Source organism: Agelaius phoeniceus, chromosome 7, assembly GCF_051311805.1.
Source record: "Agelaius phoeniceus isolate bAgePho1 chromosome 7, bAgePho1.hap1, whole genome shotgun sequence".
Classification (NCBI taxonomy): Eukaryota; Metazoa; Chordata; class Aves; order Passeriformes; family Icteridae; genus Agelaius; species Agelaius phoeniceus.
In genome coordinates, this window is record NC_135271.1 from 30,718,776 (window position 1) to 30,738,363 (window position 19,588).

General features: G+C 37.6%; 1 protein-coding gene across 1 annotated transcript; it reads right to left on the minus strand.

Annotated features, from left to right (window-relative positions):
* Positions 1-655: 655 nt before the first annotated feature.
* Positions 656-18,884, minus strand: HAT1 (histone acetyltransferase 1). Its single transcript, XM_054636175.2, has 11 exons — positions 18,719-18,884; positions 17,828-17,899; positions 17,437-17,512; positions 15,634-15,754; positions 10,171-10,350; positions 9,819-9,940; positions 9,214-9,318; positions 8,770-8,876; positions 6,184-6,335; positions 4,845-4,961; positions 656-1,050 (listed from the first exon to the last, which is right to left on the minus strand). Exons 1-11 carry the CDS (start codon positions 18,867-18,869, stop codon positions 883-885), a joined length of 1,371 nt encoding a protein of 456 aa, XP_054492150.2. The 5' UTR covers positions 18,870-18,884; the 3' UTR covers positions 656-882.
* Positions 18,885-19,588: the final 704 nt, after the last annotated feature.

Below are 19,588 nucleotides of genomic sequence, written 5' to 3' on the forward strand. Positions count from 1 at the left end.
CATTAGGACTATCAAACATGGTTCATAAATTTCAATGATCCTTATTCAGATTAAATCCTCTAAAGCCTGAACTACCAGAAAAGATAAAAATTAATTCCTTTGAGGGAGGACAGACAGGATATTTTTGAACTAACCTCCGGTCTGAGAAGTAATGGACAGCAGAACAGAATCAAGGAACTATATAAAGGCAGTTGTTTCCTACAAATTTATGTTTCTTTCACTAGTAGAAGTGTTTTTGGAGTTCTCACAAAGTCTTGGCTGGTTCCCCAGCTGTGATGTTTCTTCCTGAAAATCAAAAACCTGAAAACTTGGGGGTTTGAAGAAGAATGTGTTTGAGGCACTTTAGAGGCTTAAAGAGAATGGGTCTGTTTGCTTTCAGCAGCAGGATCCACTTTTAGCAAAGGGTAAAGAGCCTGTACACAGGAAACACCCGAGAGCCCGCAGAATCAACCCTGTCACCTGTTCATGACATTAAACCTGCACAGGCCCTACCCTGTACAACAGGATCCACAGAGAACAGCCCCAGGAGAATCAAGTTAGGAGAAATGGAAGATGGCTTAGATGTCTATATTAACTTGCTATTCAAGTATCTATTAAGCCTTAATCAAAACAAAAGGGAAAAAGAAAATTCATACAATTGAAGTAACACTGTATCTGAGAATCTACATTTTTTATTTCATCAAGAAGTGCCCCAAAACCTAAAGTACAACATTTTTAAATCTACAACACAAAAATAGAAAATATTCAAAATGCACAGGAACACAAGTCACCTTTAATGTGATTAAAACGTCACATGAGATTTTTTTGCAGTTAAGTGGCAATTAAGGATGTGTTTTACAACACTCTATAGATATCTGCAAGTTTCCTGTACAAGTAGGATCCTCATGCTTGTGCAAGTCGTTCTAGGACTCTTCGGTAATCTGAAACAAGCTGTTGGAAGCTCTCTTCTAACTGCTCACGTTGCAAGTTTAGGTCTATTTGGTTCAACTGATTAGTCATCTCCTCTGGTCTTAGACACCTTCTCATCTTGGCAAGTTCTCTCTGTTTTTTCTAAGCAATCAAACAAACAGTAGTTTGAACACAGCCAGTAATTATCAAGAATATGGTATTTCATTATGGTGTTTCATCAAAATTTATTCTATTTCAGTATCTAGTTCTTTAGGATGTCCCTAATCCCAAGAGAAGCAGTAACCATGTTTGATTAGTACTACCTTTGTTCTGTTAAAAGCTCATAGTTTCTGTATTGCCAATTGCCGGTGAAGAGAGAAATGGTTTCAGATTTTGTTCCTAAACCAAACAGATTAGGTCTAGCAGTACACCTACTACTGAAGATGGATGGCACAAAAAACTTGACTGTAGAAATCTGACCAGGATATTTAGTCCTACATTAACATTAATTAAACTGGTGTCCCATTACGTGACTACTCAGCCAAAAAATTTCCCTATAACTGACTATCAGAAATTAATTTTAAGCCTCCAGTACACAGAAAAAGTTTCACAAAATCTTACAAATTATTCAGTTACCAGGGACTAGCAATAACAGCATTGAAAAGCAGTAAGATCATTTATAAGCATAAACATATTTGTACAGGACGATAAGCTGTCCTTGCTCTGTCACATGTGATTTTTACCTGTTTCTTAAAAACACCTCAAAATACTTTTATATTTTCTTTACCCAGATATACTTTTATATAGATGATACCTATTTCTGAACTATTCAGTTCTTCGTTCTTCAGTCTTCTCTAGCTTTGTAAAAGAGAGTATCATTCAACACTTCATTAAAAAAAGTATTACATATGCCTGGTGTCTTACCAATAAATCTTTGCAAAACCTAAGGAATCAATGTATTAAAACAACAAAATTTCACCAAATTATTCTATTTCTAATACTCTCAAAATCAAAGCCCTTTTGTGCTCTAATTTTAAGCTTATCTCTCAAAGGAGTATTTGTTTTCATTCTGTGATTGATGCTGAGAGTCAGGAGGGAGGAGTGGAGACTACAGTGAACTGTAAATGAGTAAGACCAGAAAAACTTTTACAGTATCCCAAAGATTGCACAGATAGGCAAAGTTCAGTTCAGAAAAGGAGGTTCTGTACTTAAGTACTGATGAGGAGTTCAAGCACATTTCTGGTCAATAATCAAGAAACCTTTCCTTGTTGAAAGGATGTGAAAAGCAGCATAGATGTTTAAATTTTTGATTCACATTAGCTCTGTGTAGTCAAAATGAGTAAGATACTCAAAACATATGATGAGCTGCCCAAATGAAAATTTGTATGAGTGAAATAAAAATAGTGTATGAGTACCTTCTGGCCCAGCTTCTGTTAGTAGAGCAACAAAAACTTTATTCTAGAATTAATTCAAACTCTGCCTAATTAACAGGAGTGTCTGTTTAGATTATTTAGATCTAGATTAAATGTTTGCTCTGAAAAAAAGGGTGCCAGCTTTTAAATGCCCACTACATCTGATACTGTACCATTATGCCATCTTTAAGTTCCAGATTCCTGCTAAAAAGAAAACTCTCTTTGCATGTTTCAGATAACCAGTTGTTTCAATATCCATTTCCCCCTTCCAAATATACTACAAGCATATCCAGGTACACAAGGTTTTGAAAACTGCCATCAGTAACATTTTACCTGGGCAGCTTCAAGAGGATTCTTTGGGATAAAGTTGTTGGGCTGGCAGAAAAGCATATTCAAATAGCAAACAAAGTATCACAATTAAAAACCCAGTGCAGCAATGGTATTTACTTCCAAGAGGGATGACATGAAGAACAAAGACATAATCAAGGAGATATGTCTACCAGCACAATCTACTAATAAAATGCAGTTTGTCAGAAATGGAGAAGCCACAGTGAAACCGACATTTTACAAGCTGCTCATCCTTTAAACTACATTGGAGTGATGCCCTGTTATCAAATATACCAAATATTTTCTTTCCTGTATTAGTGCTACTTATACAGAGAGCAACACACCCTGCTGCATCAGTCATCCCAAGCTAGTCATGCCACATGCAGAAAGGTCTCAGTATGTTTAGCAACCACCTCCTTGCTAATGTAATGACTTCCAGGGGAATAGATGTATTACATGTTTTTCCCCTGAGCTTTCTGCATATAGTTTGTTTCACTGCTACTGTTAGCCAAGAAATAATTCTAAGATGGAATACCATTGTTATTAAACTAAGGCAGTATCAACTTAGAATTATTCTACATCTGTACAGCACTGTTCAAATGAAGCTATCAAACAGTTTATGTAATAAAATTACACCAGTATTAACGTATGCAGTAATATTCCTGATTATATGTTTATAAAGTTTGGTTCCCCCCTCAAAACTACCCTCTCTATACTAAAAGTTAGTTTCATTAAATTTCTGAAAACTTTTTGGAAATGGCAGTGTGACTAAATTTATTGGAAATTGTTTAAAATTAACGTATGAGTAAGCTATTTACTAGGTAGAACTACTATAAACAAGATGACTATTTCAGAACATTAAATTTAAAATCTGGGAAAAAAGGAGTTGGTTGCTTTAAGGATTCTTCTGAATCCCCACTGAAATAACAAAAAACTAAAAATGCAATGTTCTAAAGTAGCAATATTGCATATTTAGCGATACAAAATCCATTCATTATCCATGCACTTACTGTGTGCAAAGACTGAAGTGGAAACACCTGCTAGAAGCACTAGAATTGAAGCTGCTTATGAAATTTTGGATTTTGCCTACAGGACCTCAGTGGTGAGTGAGTGAATTGAAACCATGTAATAGTCATGAAAAAGAGTTGCTGAAAAATCACCTATTTGTAGTGGACACTGAGTGAAATTTAGCAAACGAGACAAGACCCTCGTGAAAGAGAGTGTGTTCTGATTAAGGTTCTGGCACTCAGCATGACATGAAGTTATCACTAGATCAGATAAATATTTCATAATTCAATCCTGGCCTCTCATTTCTACTAGTAGCCCCTGTAAGCCCAATGTGACTACAAGCAAAGTTTTGCTATTTGGTATGACAGGGTAAATGCTGCTTTAGAAAGGTTTTCAAGCTAATCAAGGCAGTGCTTGTGCTCTGTGTACCTTTATAAGCAGGATTTTGGTTTGCTTGGCAAGTACTTAATTGACAACATTAGCTAACATGCTAGTTACAGCAATAAACCTAGATTTATTTGTGGCCTTTTTGACTCTTGATTTAAACACTGATGCCTTTCACAACTAAGATATAATTTTTTTAATCCATATCTCAAAGGTTCAGTTTATGCAACACAGACCAACCACATTGAAAATCCAGAATGCATATATAATAGGAATTAAGAAAATTACTTGGTACTATGTTTGGTACTTGCTTGAATTTTACTGCTGGTATTATTTTATTTTCCATCTGCATGGAGCTAGTCCTATGTTGATGTGACATAATTACTTCTAGCAAGCTGTTTTCTTGAGATCTAGCAAACAATTAGAACAGGAATCTAAACTATACCTAGTCTGCAGTGTAAACTTTACCTCTCTTCAAATTTGTGGCTTGTCTACTTAAGGTATGTTTTTAACTCTTCAGGAAATTGAGCATTTCCCCCCGTTAAACCTACCTGGGCATAATGCCACTTGGAGCTAGATAGCATAGGCTTAACAGTAACCTCCTGCTGGAACTGGGCAGGAAACGGCAGGAACCAAACACAGGATCTTCAGTGCTGCTACGTACAAATGTCCTCTGCATCTGTATATATGTCAGCTGAACGCTGCATAACTAATAGTAGTTGATTGGCAACATAATTGACATCAACTACATTTATGGAAATTAAAGTAAAATCAAGTATAATTAGTCTTGAAATAAATATTAAATGATACTTAAGTCATATACACCTTATAGGGCCCAATCAGTCTTCTTTTAACATCCAAGCGATAGCTTCTGGACTGTTCTGCATCACCCATGTTTGTTGCACGCAATCGGAGAATTTCATAAACTCGTCTTGTGTGTTGCTAATGAACAGAAAGGAGAATAAAAACCACATCTGAATAAAGAGGTCACTCAACAGAACTCCAAGTGCAGAAATACTGAAATATTAGAGTAATTCTTTATCTTATTAGAAGACAGGGGCAAGGATAAATCCATCCTATCTAGTGAATTCAGTGAATAAACATTTTTCTTTTTACTTGAAAACAATTTTCTTCCATGCACCCAGTGTCTGATCTCTCAAGTGTTGCACCACATAGAGGTGCTTCAAGGACTTGCTGTAAGTGAACAGCAGAAAGCCCAGAAGCCAGAGTCCAAACACACTTCTAAGAACAAGGACTGGAACTAGAGTGATGTGAAGCAATACCAAGCAGCATGCACTTTGCTGATTTTAACAATCCACATATATCTACTGCCCTTCTAAAGGCCCCCTGAAAGTTATAAATATGAAAATGAAACAACAATATTTAAGCTCTTCTGTTTATTGGGGAAGAAAATTAATTAGTAAATAGAAAAACTGAATGCTTTTGCTATCAGGATCAGAAAGTACAACATCTGGGGAGAAAATTACACTGCTACTATATTAATCTTAACTTGCATTTAAGACCAAGTATTTGTTTCTGAACAACCCAACAAAAATAAAGTGGTTTGTTTGCTACACTACCACATGTTTATATACTGTTAAAATACCAAATGAAATTTTGTTATTCCTTCAAATTTAAAATACAGAAAGCTGCAGATGTAGTTTCCTTATATAAGCTATACCATTTTCATGAACACATCTGAATATGGCTTTACACTGCCATCCCTCAAGGTTTAAAGTCTTTAGTACATCACACTCAAATACATTTTTAATTAAGCAACTTTGCCATTTCACTACCGTACTCAAAAATGAGTTTAATAACTCAAGATTACCATCAAATTTAATTGTTCAATTTAACTCTTTAGTTCTCCAAGTGTCTAGAGTTACATTAGTAAGTTGTTTGCCACTTTAGCATTCTGCATTCCCAAAGTGACTCTTAGTTGCACACTCTTGAAAGAAATCAAAACCATGTCAAATTCTATTACAATAGAATTTGTAGGCAAAAAAGGCAATTATCTAAAACCATGAGCTATATATCTCCTGATATATCCTTAACAAGTGTCAAAATAAGCAAGACTGTAAATTCCATGTCTCTCTCTAAGTTTAAATGGTATTGTACTAGTTTGATAAGAACATGTCCAACTACAACTGTACTGATTTAATACCTTATTTATTTTCAATTTTTGTTGAGCTTCCGTCACCATTTCTTGACTGAAACCTTGCATTAACTTTACTGGGGAAAAGCAAACCAGATCTTGACAGAGCTTTACAAGAACAAAGTCTCTAAGCTTCACATAGTTCTCAGAAGGATCTTCAGCTAGAAAGAATAAAAAAAGCTTATCAGCATTATTTGTTTTCTTATCTCTGGTACGTAATTACAAAGAACTATGGAAAACAAAAGCAAATGCAGTATCCATCAGTATATAAACAACTGTGCTTAACTGTTATCAAAGGTTTTGATGTTTGACAGTAGACATCAAACAGGTCACATTATGGGAAACTTCTAATATTTTGTGTATGCAGTGCTGTACATATTGTACATATGTATTGTGAAATTGACTTGTTTAAACCCATTTAACTCCTTGGGAAAAGACTAGCCTATAAACTTTTTTTCTTGCATCTTTCAGCTATTCTATATTTGACAGTGGTAGAACTACTAAAAGACAAACAAAACGGAAAATGTGGGAAAAGATTAGTGAAAATATCCTATTGTATACAAGTAAACTAGTTGAAGATATGTATTGAGCAGGAGTTAGTCTTTGTTAGCAGGAAAAGGTACAAGAAGTCAAAGAAGATTCTCCAAAATTACAAGGCTGAAAGGACCTAAGCAAAAGCTGATCATGATTTCAAGTTACTTCAATTTTACTTAAAAAGAGAGCATAGCTATCAAAACTGTTGCTACAGAAAAAGCCACTGAAATGGAGAAGTAGCCATATTTAAGATCAACATGAGCACATATGCAACTATTTAATGCAAAACAAAAATATGTACAACATTTTGAATATATTTTTTTTCCTTGCTTCAGACAAGCTCACTACAAACAAGTAGCAGGGCCATGCTTGCCCTTCAACACTCATTTTTCTGGGAGCTAACATTGTGGAGTTTATTGCTAACATCCCAGCTGCATTTTCCTTTAGTTTTAACACTGTAAATAGTTAAAACGTGCAGTTTTAGGATGATCAAAAGCAAAACAAAGCTATCAAGAAGGACTGGGATAGAAGCTTTTGCCACGTAGTGTATGTGGCACAGCACAGCTAATAATTTATTTTTCTGGGCAGGGTTAAAATGTATTGTGTATGAGTGGCCTAATCTTGTATGGCAAGCCTTATAGCACTTACTCTGCAAAAGAGATTGTAGAAGTGCACTAAAGTAAATTGATTAATTCTTTTGCACTCAGAGTAGTTAAAAGAAGAATGAGGCAGTTTCTGTCCAGTAAGCACTAGCAGCATACAATTTGCTTGTGTCAGGATGACAAGGTATAAGCAGAACAAAATATTTGCTGCAAATGTGAAACTAAGTAGTAATTTTAATTAGTAAATCATCAGCTTTTTCAAAGAAATTAATTAGATCTTAATTTCCTCTTTACAGAAAAGTTAAAGGCTTAATTTCACAATTTTAAGTGATATGTAACTAAATATCCTGGTCATATTTAGATAGTCCAAGTCTAATGTCCCCCTCAAAAAGGACAATAAATACTTCTCTAAGAGTCTTAACTTTCCTAATTTGAGTGCCATGTAGAATATTGCAAGCCTTCTCCTGCCTCATTCTACAAAAAAAAAGGACCAACGTTTTAGTGCACTTTTACTGTTTTCTACAACCCTGCACTTAAGGCACTGAGCCATGAACATGCCATAGGATTTATGCAGTAGCAAGTTAAGACTTTGCTCATCCTCAACTATAAAAGCTACATAGAGGTTTGTACTATAAAAAGGAAAAATGCATGATGCACATGAGTTCATGTTGCATGAACTAAGTTATACTTTCTTAGGTTCCCACAAACTGGATTGAAATTGAGGTGGATTATTTTGTTATGATGATCTGGCAACAACGCATTATGAAAGCAAGTGGTCTATGGGGTTTTAATTAGAATGGAGAGTTATTTATAACCAAGATGAGACTACATATAGAATTGAATGGTAAACGTGTTTGAACTGCATTTCTTCCTATACTAGACTTGAAATCACAGGACTGATGTCATGCCTGTGGCAATTTTAAATGTTAGTTTTGTTATGCACATGGACTCTTTATCTGCCATTTCCACAATCTTCTGTTTTCAGGTATTTGTGCATCTAATATCATGGATACCTTCAGCCAGCAATATGTGCTCCTAGACCACAAGTTCTCTATAAACTCTTACTGTCTGTGAAATTTCAGCAGGCACACTAATATTAAATATGCTATTTTAGTTAGGTGTATTGTGTCTCCCCTCAAATTTGAGTTTTGTCTAACAGGGGTAAGTTGAACAAGGAATTTGACAAAGCTTGATCTCTTGGCAAACTCAGCTGTGTATCTCACAATAAAATAGTTAATTAGCTGGTAATCCATTCACACTAGGGATTGAATTTTCCTGGTGTGCTGTTCTCTGAGTTAAGAAGCTACACCACATACACTTCTGTAAACCAGGGTACTATTAATCCTGAACTGAGCAGAAGCTAAATCTTCAAAAGGCCTTAAATTCACACAAATGAACATAGAAGTTAGCTTGTGGGATAACAACCTGTAAAGTTCCTTATTAAAAATGTAACACAAACCTGTTATATCAAGTACTGTAGGAGAAGACATATAGTATCTGTGAACTGTTTCAAGCAGCTGAGCACCATGGCCTTCTCCTTGGAATGGCGGCAAGATCAGCATCTGGCTGCAGACAAAGGAATGCATTTCCAGTTCAAAGGCAAGCATTTGAAAATATAATGCAAAGTCTTAAAAACAAAATGGTATTTCATTTTAGATTAAGGTATGTGCAATCTTCATGTTAAAACGTGATTTTTAACAGAAGCTTAAAACTGTTAAGTATTCAAAACTTGTTTGAGATTCCCTCCGCTTCAAGAAGGGAACAATGAAAAAAATCAGTGCATAGACAGCTAATAATGGGGATTTTTTTAAACAAATCAACACTATTATAAACAAGTATTGGGAACTTCAGCAGTTCCCTCTTCTGAAATAAAAGGCAAGGCACGAGTTACACCGCCAATTACCTTACACGTGGCCGGGTTTTGTCTGGGTACACATAGTAATTATAGACTGTCATGTAGCCTACGGTCGCAAAGAGCGTAGCTCCATCCTTATTATACTTCTCAAATCTGCAGATAAAACAGAAAGCCAAGCAGGTCAATTACAGTTGCGCTCCCATGCAGTGTCCATTTTCTTTTCCATTCTCCAACTGAATTTTCAGTGTCAGCAAGCTACTCTGTGAGGGCCCAATGGGTACACCTGCTATGTTCTGAATGTACAATTCACTTAATTGGTGTGCAGCAACTTGGATAAATCAGACCTCTTTACAGCACTTCAGTGCACTTGCCTATTATAAAGATGAATAGGTGGCAAGTAAAAGAAAACACAGGCAAAGCTCATTTTACTGTTTAAGCCTACATTCAGGGCTCTAACGGACAACAGCATTTAATTCAGCTCTATTCTCAAGCTTTCCCAAAGCATAATGGAGGAAAACTCAAGCCTCATAAACAATGTTTTTTCTTTCCTGGGAAAAATATCATTATACTGCTCCAATAATTGGCCAGCCACAATTAAAATGCAGGCTTTGTGGAGGTAATAAGGTCCACTGTTGCTTTAGAACTGTACTTACACTAGAAAGTAGTTCCATCTTTCATCATCTACATCAATAAAGCTAGCAGTTTCAATAAACCACATCAAGAACGTCTGAAGCCTTTCATGATATTCTCGAAAGCCTGGACATGTCATGTCAGCCTAGGGAAAAAGCCAGGAGAAGTCAGGTGAAACCTATCACAGATGCAAGAGGAAAATCTATGCAAAACCTAATTAAATTCTCTAATATAGAAAAGCATGTTAATGATTAACAAACAGATAAAATTATAGTATTTATACACTACAGTTGAGTCACTACAGAAGGTGCATCTCTGCAAAATAAAATTGAATTTGGTTGCTCAAAAGCAGATATTTAACTAAATTTTTCATACCTTGTATATCTGATATGTTATATCTTCACCAGCTTCCTCATTATGGATAGAATATGTGTGTAACAGCATTCCAAAGGGCTTGAAGTTGACCTCCTTCTCCAGCAGAGACACAAAGTCATCTGTGTTTGTGCAAAAACCAGGTGGAATGATTTCTCTAATTTTACTTTCCACATCATCTGCCTGGAGATTACAAAAAGGGGAAGGATCAGTGGAAAACTAGAAAAAGACAGCATTCGTGTCACTGTTGTGTTTAAGAAATGAATATATGAGACACACTATATCTACCAGTAATTAAAAAAACAAAAAGGAAAGAGAAAAAAGAAAAAGCAAGCCTTCTTGTTGTTCATTAGTGATCTTCCAGCAAGTAAAGGAGCCACACTCATGAGATCAGAAATGTCACAATCCAGCCTTTTTAAGCATCAAAAAGCTCTTGGTTACAGCCTAAGTTCACGAACATTTTTATGCTTATAGATCGTTATATTTGTTCAAGCTTGACTAAGAGCATTGGTAGCTATTCTGTAAGTGCAGCATGTTCAAAAGCCAAGACTTTCTAGACAGCAATTCCCCAAGACTATGCTATGCTACACAGCCTTGCAGAACGCAGGTTCCCAAACAAGCAGCTTACAAGAGGTATTAGGTGATGCAGAACTAAGCAGAGAAAAAGGGACAAAGACCAAAAACGGTAGCTCCCAAACAGGGAAGTGACAGCTAGCACACTCTGGCATTCTTATGGCCCCCTGCTTGAAATGCCTGTCTATAGAATCAGCTGCAAAACAGTACAAACTCAGACAACCACATCCTGCATTCTAATAAAAGGAAGTTTTGAAAACAAAGTTTGACATAAAATAGTACAACTTATGAATACTGTCAGCAAATCTGACCTGTAGTCTAACATACTGTGGAAGACAAAATATTCTGACACCAAAATTTAATTCAGAGATTACTCTTTTCAGATAGCCAAAGTTAGAGACTATCAGCTGAGCAGACTTCATAATCCTTTTCAGACCCCCAAAAGACCACTTGATTGAATACATTTACTACTTCTTTTTAACCATGAATATTTGATGAAGCTTCACAATAACGTATTACTGCTTCTCACCAGGCAATAAAACTTAATGAATTGGTCTCAACTTAACAAAACCATACTCCTCAATACAACCCCTAAAAGCCTGACATTACATTCAACAAAATGAGCTTACATTCAATTCAAACTTTCCTCTGGACAATGAATCCAGGTTTTTACTTAATGGAGTTTGCCGCGAGTTCAGCTGTAATGTTTGTATTGTATCTATTTCCACAAGGGCGGACACAAGAACACTTTGTGTTAACTTACTAAGCAGCTCTTTCACACCGTTTACATGCATGATGGGTATTAGTTCAAAACCAAGACTCTTGCTACTTAGCATTCAAAACAGGGAAATTAAGATGCTTAGAACAAAATACACTACAAAAGGCTAATACAACATGCTACTAATTCCTGTCCTTTCAACCATGGGCCCTTAAGCAGAAGCAATGCACCTGCAAATGAATAGCACTTTATCATTCAGTTACATTTTTAGTGTAGAGAAAGATAGACTTAGTTCAGCACAAACAAGTTTTATTCTTAATGGTTTGGTATAACCAACATTTATATTTATATTTGGAGAGAGAGCTATTAAGCAGTTAAAATACAACTCTACAGTACCTGGTGTAAGAACTCAGTAAAAACGTGTACAGTCTTTACACTCATTTCATCCTCAAAACAAAGATAATTTGTTGGTGCCTTCACTATTCTTCATAAACCAATATTAGCTAAAATACGTTTTCTTTACACTTGCTGATTTAAGGGGGATTACACAAAACCAGCCACTTCTTCTGAATCAATGAATTACATTAAAAAACATTTATATGGAACACAATTTAGAAATGCCTTTTTTTAAATTGTGCAAATGCATTGTTTACACAGCTCTTACGTCTGCTCTACTGACAGAGCTGGAAGAAATCACAACTAAGAATCTGTAACAATTTGCATTTTCTATAGCTGAATAAGCATGCAAAATAATCCAGAATTAAAACAGTATTTCCAAGCAACAGTACAATAACTTAGATGAAATGCGGACAACATCTAAAAAGGGTGAATATACAGCAGGAAGTACTAGACACATAATGTTTAAGTACTTTTGCTTCCCCTCACACTTCTAAGTTTCTTCATTAGAGGAAGCCAAACTGTGACCTGCACAAGTGTAAGGTAGCACATCCATCACTGGCTGCCACCAGAGAAGTCTTGTTTTCAATACAGCAGAAAGAATTAAAATATGCCAGAGGCTTAGCAAATAAAGCACTAGATGATACTTCTTAATTCTATATGACTACAACATATTTTCACCTATTGACTCCTAAAAATTCTCTCCCCTTGGAAAAGGAACACACAGGAAAATACAGTCGTCAATTACTTTTAGGGTTAACAGGATCTCTCATTCTCACGGAGCAAATCCCAGAATCCTCAGTTTGAGCAGTGGCAGAAGTTTAAGCCATGCAATTTTCAGTTAATAAGACATGGAATACTGGAATCTCAATAGATCAACCACATAAAAAATAATTTATTTCATTAAAACTTGTACTTTTAAATGGAAACATTCATTACTTAGTAGGTCCTTTCCAAACACTTCTCTCTGAGGAGCCCATAATCCAAGGAGCTACCAAAATGTGTTTACTGCCTTCCCTTGTGCACTTCTTTGATATTGGTGAAAAGTTAATTTTTCTTTTTATCAGAGCAACACACTTGTATCTTAGAAACTGGAATGGATGCACACAAATTTCTCCTCAGAAAAATAATCCTTGTTACTACTACAGCAATGTTTAACATAGGCACAGCAATTTACAATGAAGCATGCAAAAACCTGAATTAAGCCAGCCAAGAGCTGTTAAGCTTATGGTTCATGGAAGTGCTCCCTGTAATAAGAGTACCTTCATAATCAGAATCATGTAAGGTGACAACAGAAAATTTGGTATGGGCTTGTAACTACACTTGTTTTGTAGTAGGACTGTTTAAGTGGGTAATGTCTCTTTGTACATCACATTTAACTCTGGGTAATTTTAATTTAGAAATTAGTATTTTATTTTAGAGTTGAATTTCTCTAAAAATTGTATGCACATACTTTAGAGGGGAGAAATGGAGTGATCAGCAGTATTACGTTACAAAAGCACCAAATACTGAAACAATACTTTTTAATTAACTTTTGTATAAAGCAAATGCATACACCAGACACAAAGCGAGATACAGAGTTCAGTGAAATACTTTACCCCTATCCCATCATAAAACGCAGAAAAAAGGAAGATACTGGAACAGCTGCAAATCTCAAAGCAGCAAGCAATTCAGAGGTCATTGCTATTAATATTTACACTAGAAGAAAGCAGTTTCTCTTCAGTTATTTGAAAGAATTAATGCCAATCAAGGGATCAATTTTGTCTACTTTCACTAAATGAAGTGCCAACTTCTGTTCAAAACATGATCATACTTTGCTGAGGCTTCCCCAATAATATAATTTCCTTAAGGATGGATCTAAACCATGTTAAGATGCATAAATATGTCTGGACTTCTGCCTTTTGACATTTCAGGACTGTATCTCAAACGTTGAAAAAGATCTTGGAGAAAAAAAAACCAGCGGTATTGGGATGAATATTTCTGTCAGCCCCTAGCAGGGACAGCAGCAGCTGCTTTAGCAATAAGGAAACCAAACTCAATATTACAGAATAAAACCACCTGCTGCTGAATGAGCTTGTATGGGTATTTGGGTGCAAAATCCTCAGCTGTGAATAACTTTGTGGAGCATTAATACCAACTTGCTTGGAACCAGTTATGGTAAAGGCAGAAACTGCTGTCCTTTCCTAAACACCATCTATTCACAGCACAGGATTATCTGTCCTGTGTGGCACATGGTCTGCATCTTACTATAATTATCATCAGGAGGAGAGATCAGCAAATAGTTAACTTAGAAACATAAATATTAATATGCATTCAAATCAACATTCTGCTGTAATGACAGTTTATGTTTTAACCTCTGCAATGCATTATCTTTGGGTGGATAAACCGATGGTAAATACAAATGCAGAAGAAGATTGACTACAGCCATGTATTTTTTCCTACATATGTTTAGATATAGCAATATAAGCAGCTTATTTGACTGGACAGTACTAGTAACACTAAGGGAAGCACAGGGTAAGCAACCACATTGTTCCCCCTCAGTCAAGGCATGTAAATGCTCTGGAAAGCAAACACAAGTGCTGCTCAAAAAGATCTTTTTTGTCCCCATCTCAGTCCTCCAAAGGAATTGGAAGAATAATTCAGTATAGGAAACAGGCCTTGAAAAAAGCAACCATTTTGATCAATCAAAAAATTGCAGTGAGCATAAGGCAAGACAGACCTTGTTTAGACCTCCAGAGAAGTAAATTGGGTTTGCCATTTGTACAGAAAATAGATGAAGTTAGAAGGTGCTATGGTGCAGATTACTGTTCTATTTTGAAATTATATCACTGAAACAATGGATTTTAATATGTTTACTATACAGCCAACAGCCTTTCCTTTTTTTCCTTATTTCCAAAAAATCCTTAAGATTGAAGAGCATGAGCTTTCACTCCTAAGACATGTTGCTCTAGCCTCCAAAGTATTTCAGACATGTCCAGGAACTTAGCCTGTTGAACTGAGTATATTCTAATACACCTTCAAAACAAGGAAGGGCAAATCTATAAAATTATTTTAATTAAGTCATTCCAATGTATTTCTCCTTTTACAGTAGGCCTTTCCTTGAATTTATTTAAATAAACTCCAACAAATTTGAAAGTAGTAACTTAAATGCAGTCTGAAGTAATATTTTATATGAGAACATATAGACAGTAGGAGAGGAAAAAAATGCTATTCTACAAGTATTTTATATGCTCAAAAACTCTGCATGAAAAAGAACAAACAACCAAACAAAAACCCTGCAGGTAATTTAATTGTATTGTCACATTCCTTTAAGAAAGATGCAAAGGATACATGATACGCATACAGAAGTTTATAATCTCTTTACTGCCCTACTTGTTGTCCATGTTTAGAGACACAGTCAAGCATACTATCTCATGAAGTTCTTACAGAAACCTCCTTTTCCTTCTCACTGATTCTCTCCATCATTAGCCTCACCAATACTAGTCCTCCTCCTGCTCACAGTTAATATGAAAATACAGATTTGCCAAGCTGAGGTTTATTTTGTGGAACTGGCTTTAGCGTCAGAACCTCACATCTGACTGTTCTGTTAGACACAGTTTTGATTGTACTGTTGTCAGGGAATAGGAAATGAAGTTCAAAGCTTTTTATTAGCTTAGCAAACAGAAGCTTTGCTTCGTTCCTTTTAATTTAATCCATGACTAGGTGGGAAATTACTAAACCTAGAACTGAAGTAAACCTTCTCAATGTTATGTTAAAGACAGAAGCAGACCTGCACTTACCTCCACACAGTCAAACTTTTCATTTACTCTTGACGTGTATTCAATGCGGAAGAGTGTAGACAGGTTTCCAGCAATGTAATACAAGAGGATCTTGAGTCCCTTGTAGCCAAAAGCAACTTCACTGAGAAAGGAGAAAATAACAACCAGAACTCGATACAAAACAAAGCATTCACACCACAGTGGCTTCATTTCACCTGACATTCACATAGACTTTCCTGGTAAGGTAAAGTAAGCTTCCTAATGGGGAAAGGGGATCAAACTGGATGTGTGCTATAGGACAGAGATAACACCTTACACTGCTTCTATTATTTCACTCCTCTAGTGGAAATATTCTGAGCTCAGTAAGGCATTGTCTGTATCCTTACTGTGACAGCTCAGGAGAGAATACCTGCAAACAGCTCATACTGTGTTTATGCTTTTTCAACAGCTTTAACTCATTAACAGTTATTTACATTAATTGATTGCTAACATTTGTTAAAAATTACATTGCAGTGTAGTATAATATTTTGGAGTAAACTACTTCAATCTATAATATACAAAGCACAAATAACCAAGTATAGCAATTTGTGGAGTTTTCAGTTGACAGTTTCTGTTTAGTTATCCAATGTAACCAGAAATTAGTATATGCAAAAAGAAGTATAGAATACAAAAGCTTTTTTTACAGTTTGAAAATACAAGCTGCCTCAACACAAACTCTATACTCTTATGAAGAATAGAGAATTTATTTTCTGAAAAAAAATAATGTACACAAAGAAACAGGCCATTTTTTAAAAATTAAAGCATAGCTAATTTTTTTTTTGCACTGGGATTTTTCTTTTATGGTAGTACATTCATAATTTAAAATTTGAAATGTATGTGCCAGAAGAATTTGCTTGTTAGCTAAACTAACAGATTGGAGAGTTCTCTGATTACTAAAATTACAATTATTGTCAATGATAGCTGCAGTAGATATCTATTACTGTAACTAAATTATTACATTTAATATAGGTAGTTTATTCTAATTGGGGTACTTAGAATGCTTTCAAAAGGAAATTGAAATTAAGAAACACAACTACTTAAAGAAGTCCACAGAAACATGCAGGTGGATTCTCTGTAGGTTTGTTTGGGTTTTTTGGTTTAATTGTTTTGGTGGTGGTTTTTTTTTTTTAATCTGTGGCCAGACTGTTGAATGCAAATACTCTACTGAAAATAACAAATGACACTTCAGCACTAATTAATTCAGCATATTCAAAATAAAAGAAACAATGCTTTTCTACCTACACTTTAGGAAATAGTTGGATACCAGCATTCTTCTGGAGAAAGCAGCTGCTCATAGCCTGAACAGGTGTACTCCTCACTGTCTGGATGGCCATGCCCAGGGAGTGGTGGGGAATGGAGTGAAATGCACCAGACAGCTGCTCTCCTGTGGTGCTCCCAGGGCTCAGTCCTGGGGACAGTCCCATTTAATTTCTTTACCAGTGATCTGAATGCTCCCTAAGTCAGATTGCAGTCAACACCAGGCTGGGCAGGAGTGCTGATCTGCTGGAACTGGGTCACAACAAGTGACAGACTTGGGGAAGAGCAGCTGGAAAAGGAGCTGGGGGTGGTGGCTGACAAGGGACTGGACATGAGTAGGTCACTGTGTGCCCAGGTGGCCACGAAGGCCAGTGGCACCCTGGCCTCTATCAGCAAAGGCAGCAGCAGCACCAGGCCAGCACTTCTTATCTTGCAATCAGTATTAGAAAAAATTTTTGCCTTTTAGTGATTTAGAAACAAATTTGCCCTTTGGGACCTATTAGTTTTAATCTGGAAACTTTAACTTACTCATCTCCAAACACTTGATGGCTGTACTCTGGATTAAACGTTGTGTTCTCATCCTCCAAATCCTCAGGAAAGCGAACTGAGAAAATAATAAGAATAGAGCATGACCAAGTCACCACCTTTCATTTGTTTATCCACAGAAGCCCTGCTAGCTGTTCGTGCACCTTTCCACTAGAGTCAGACAACTCTAGTTAAGAAACTGTGTGAGATGGCATACAAATGAGATAAAGGCATCCCATACCCAACTTAGGTGCATGTTACTTGACCTGTGAGTATCAAATCAGTAATCAGACTAGAACTGAGAAACTGACACAGAGGTATACATGTATATATTTCATAGGAAGACACTGGAATACTTCGGTATCACTTGTACAATATTAATAAGTGCCATTACCTAGCTTCAGCTGAATTGCCTCATTTGTATTACACTTGTATTCAGCCAGCTTCTTCTCTGTAGCAGTAAGTCCTGAAAAAAATAAGTTAAAGAGGATAAAGAGATCTATCTCACACACTCTTCTGGAAATAGAAAAATACAAGTACCTCTTTTCAGTTTCTGAGCATTTAAGTTATTACTATAAAAACATTAAGTATTCTAAGTTACTACAAATTAAATATATATTTTACATGTGTATACTGAATGAGAATTCAGTATAACATATAAGTATCACGTGTCAGGACATTTCATGTGTTTACATTAAGTCATTTTCATAAACTGCTGTTAACGAACTACAGTGGCACGTACATCACTAGCAATTATTTAGCCAGCACTACTCTTTCAGAACGGATGTAGAAGAAAAATGCAAATAAACTGTATTTCATCTGACTTCCAAAGCCTAATCTAGGCCAAAAGACACGTTTCACCTCAGGTATGTTCCAAATGCTTCACAAACATAGCCCCCCTTCATTTCAGAATTACCATAAGAAAGTTCTTCTACACCTTACTTCCGGCAGCAAACTTTAAGTAGGAACACTTTCGGGTTTTTAACTCGCTGCCCACCGCCGGCAAACTCGTGGCCACGGACACGCACTGGTTTAACACTACCAGACCGTGGGGCCATAAGCCGGAGACACGCAGGAGCAGGGCCATGGGAGCCGGGCGGCAGAGGCAGCCAGGCTTCCTTCCCTCATAGCCTACTACTCCCCGTCCGCCCGCCGTCTTCACCCGCATCCGCCGGCCCCGAGTTCAGGTTCCCCTGCCCCGCGTCCCAGTCACGACGCTACCCCCGGGCCCCCCTGCCCTCAGGGCGAGGCTGCCACAGTCCCCGAGCACCGGGCCGAGACTCACCCGCCATGTCCGAGCCCCGCGCGCAGCGAATCAACCCGCGCGCCCGCCCGGCGGAAATGAGCGCGCGCGCACACGCGCTTCCGCTTCCGCCCGCCGAAACCCGGCGGGGAGCCAATGGCTGCCCCGTGCGGCGCGCGCAGCCCGCGCGCATGCTCAGCGCTGCCTCGAGCCTCGCGCTGGCTCGCGTGGCCGGCCCCGTCCCGTCCCCCCCAGACCGCGGGCTGGCCGGGGCGCGTGCGCAGTGGTGCTCGCACCTGTCTCACGTGCGGCGGCTCCGCGCGGGCCGCTGGCGTCGCTGCCCCGGTGCCGCCGGCCGTGCCCGCATGGAGCGCTCCCCTGGCGCGACAGCCGCCTTGCGAGGGGCCGCCTCCGCTCCTTCTTTCACGCACAGACCTCGCTGCTCATTGCTGCAGTTCCGCTTTGGCCGAGCAAACAACCGGAGCTTTGTCATTAGTAAAAAACGAAGACGTTCAATGCTGAACCGCTTCCTGCAGCTACGGCGGGAAGGAGCGTGGGGATTTCTGCCGTTTCCTTTCAAAGGCCTGGCTTTTGATGCACTTTGGTACTTGCTGTGCTGGTTTGGCTTGGGGAATTACTTTTCACAGTGGCGCGTGTGGGGGTAGTGAGTTCGATCTTTGAGGGTCCCTTCCAACTCAGCTTACTCTGTGATTCTGTGATTTGTGCTGAACACAGCGTGGATAATACAGAGATGTTTTTGTTATTGCTGAGCAGGGCTTTCATAGACCCAAGGCATTTGCTGCTTTTTGTACTGCCATGCTCGTAAGGATATTGGGGCTGAATGAAAGATTGGGAAGAGACACAGCTGGGACAGATGTCCCCAAGTGACAAAGGGATATTTTTAACCAGATG

Coding starts and splice junctions, on each gene's coding strand:
- HAT1 (XM_054636175.2), bottom strand. CDS start 18,869: ATGCGCGCGGGCTGCGCGCGCCGCACGGGGCAGCCATTGGCTCCCCGC. Junction 15,755..17,436: donor CATCAAGTGTTTGGAGATGA/GTAAGTTAAAGT, acceptor CTCCTTTCTCAG/TGAAGTTGCTTTTGGCTACA. Junction 10,351..15,633: donor AAAAGTTTGACTGTGTGGAG/GTAAGTGCAGGT, acceptor TGTAATCTCCAG/GCAGATGATGTGGAAAGTAA.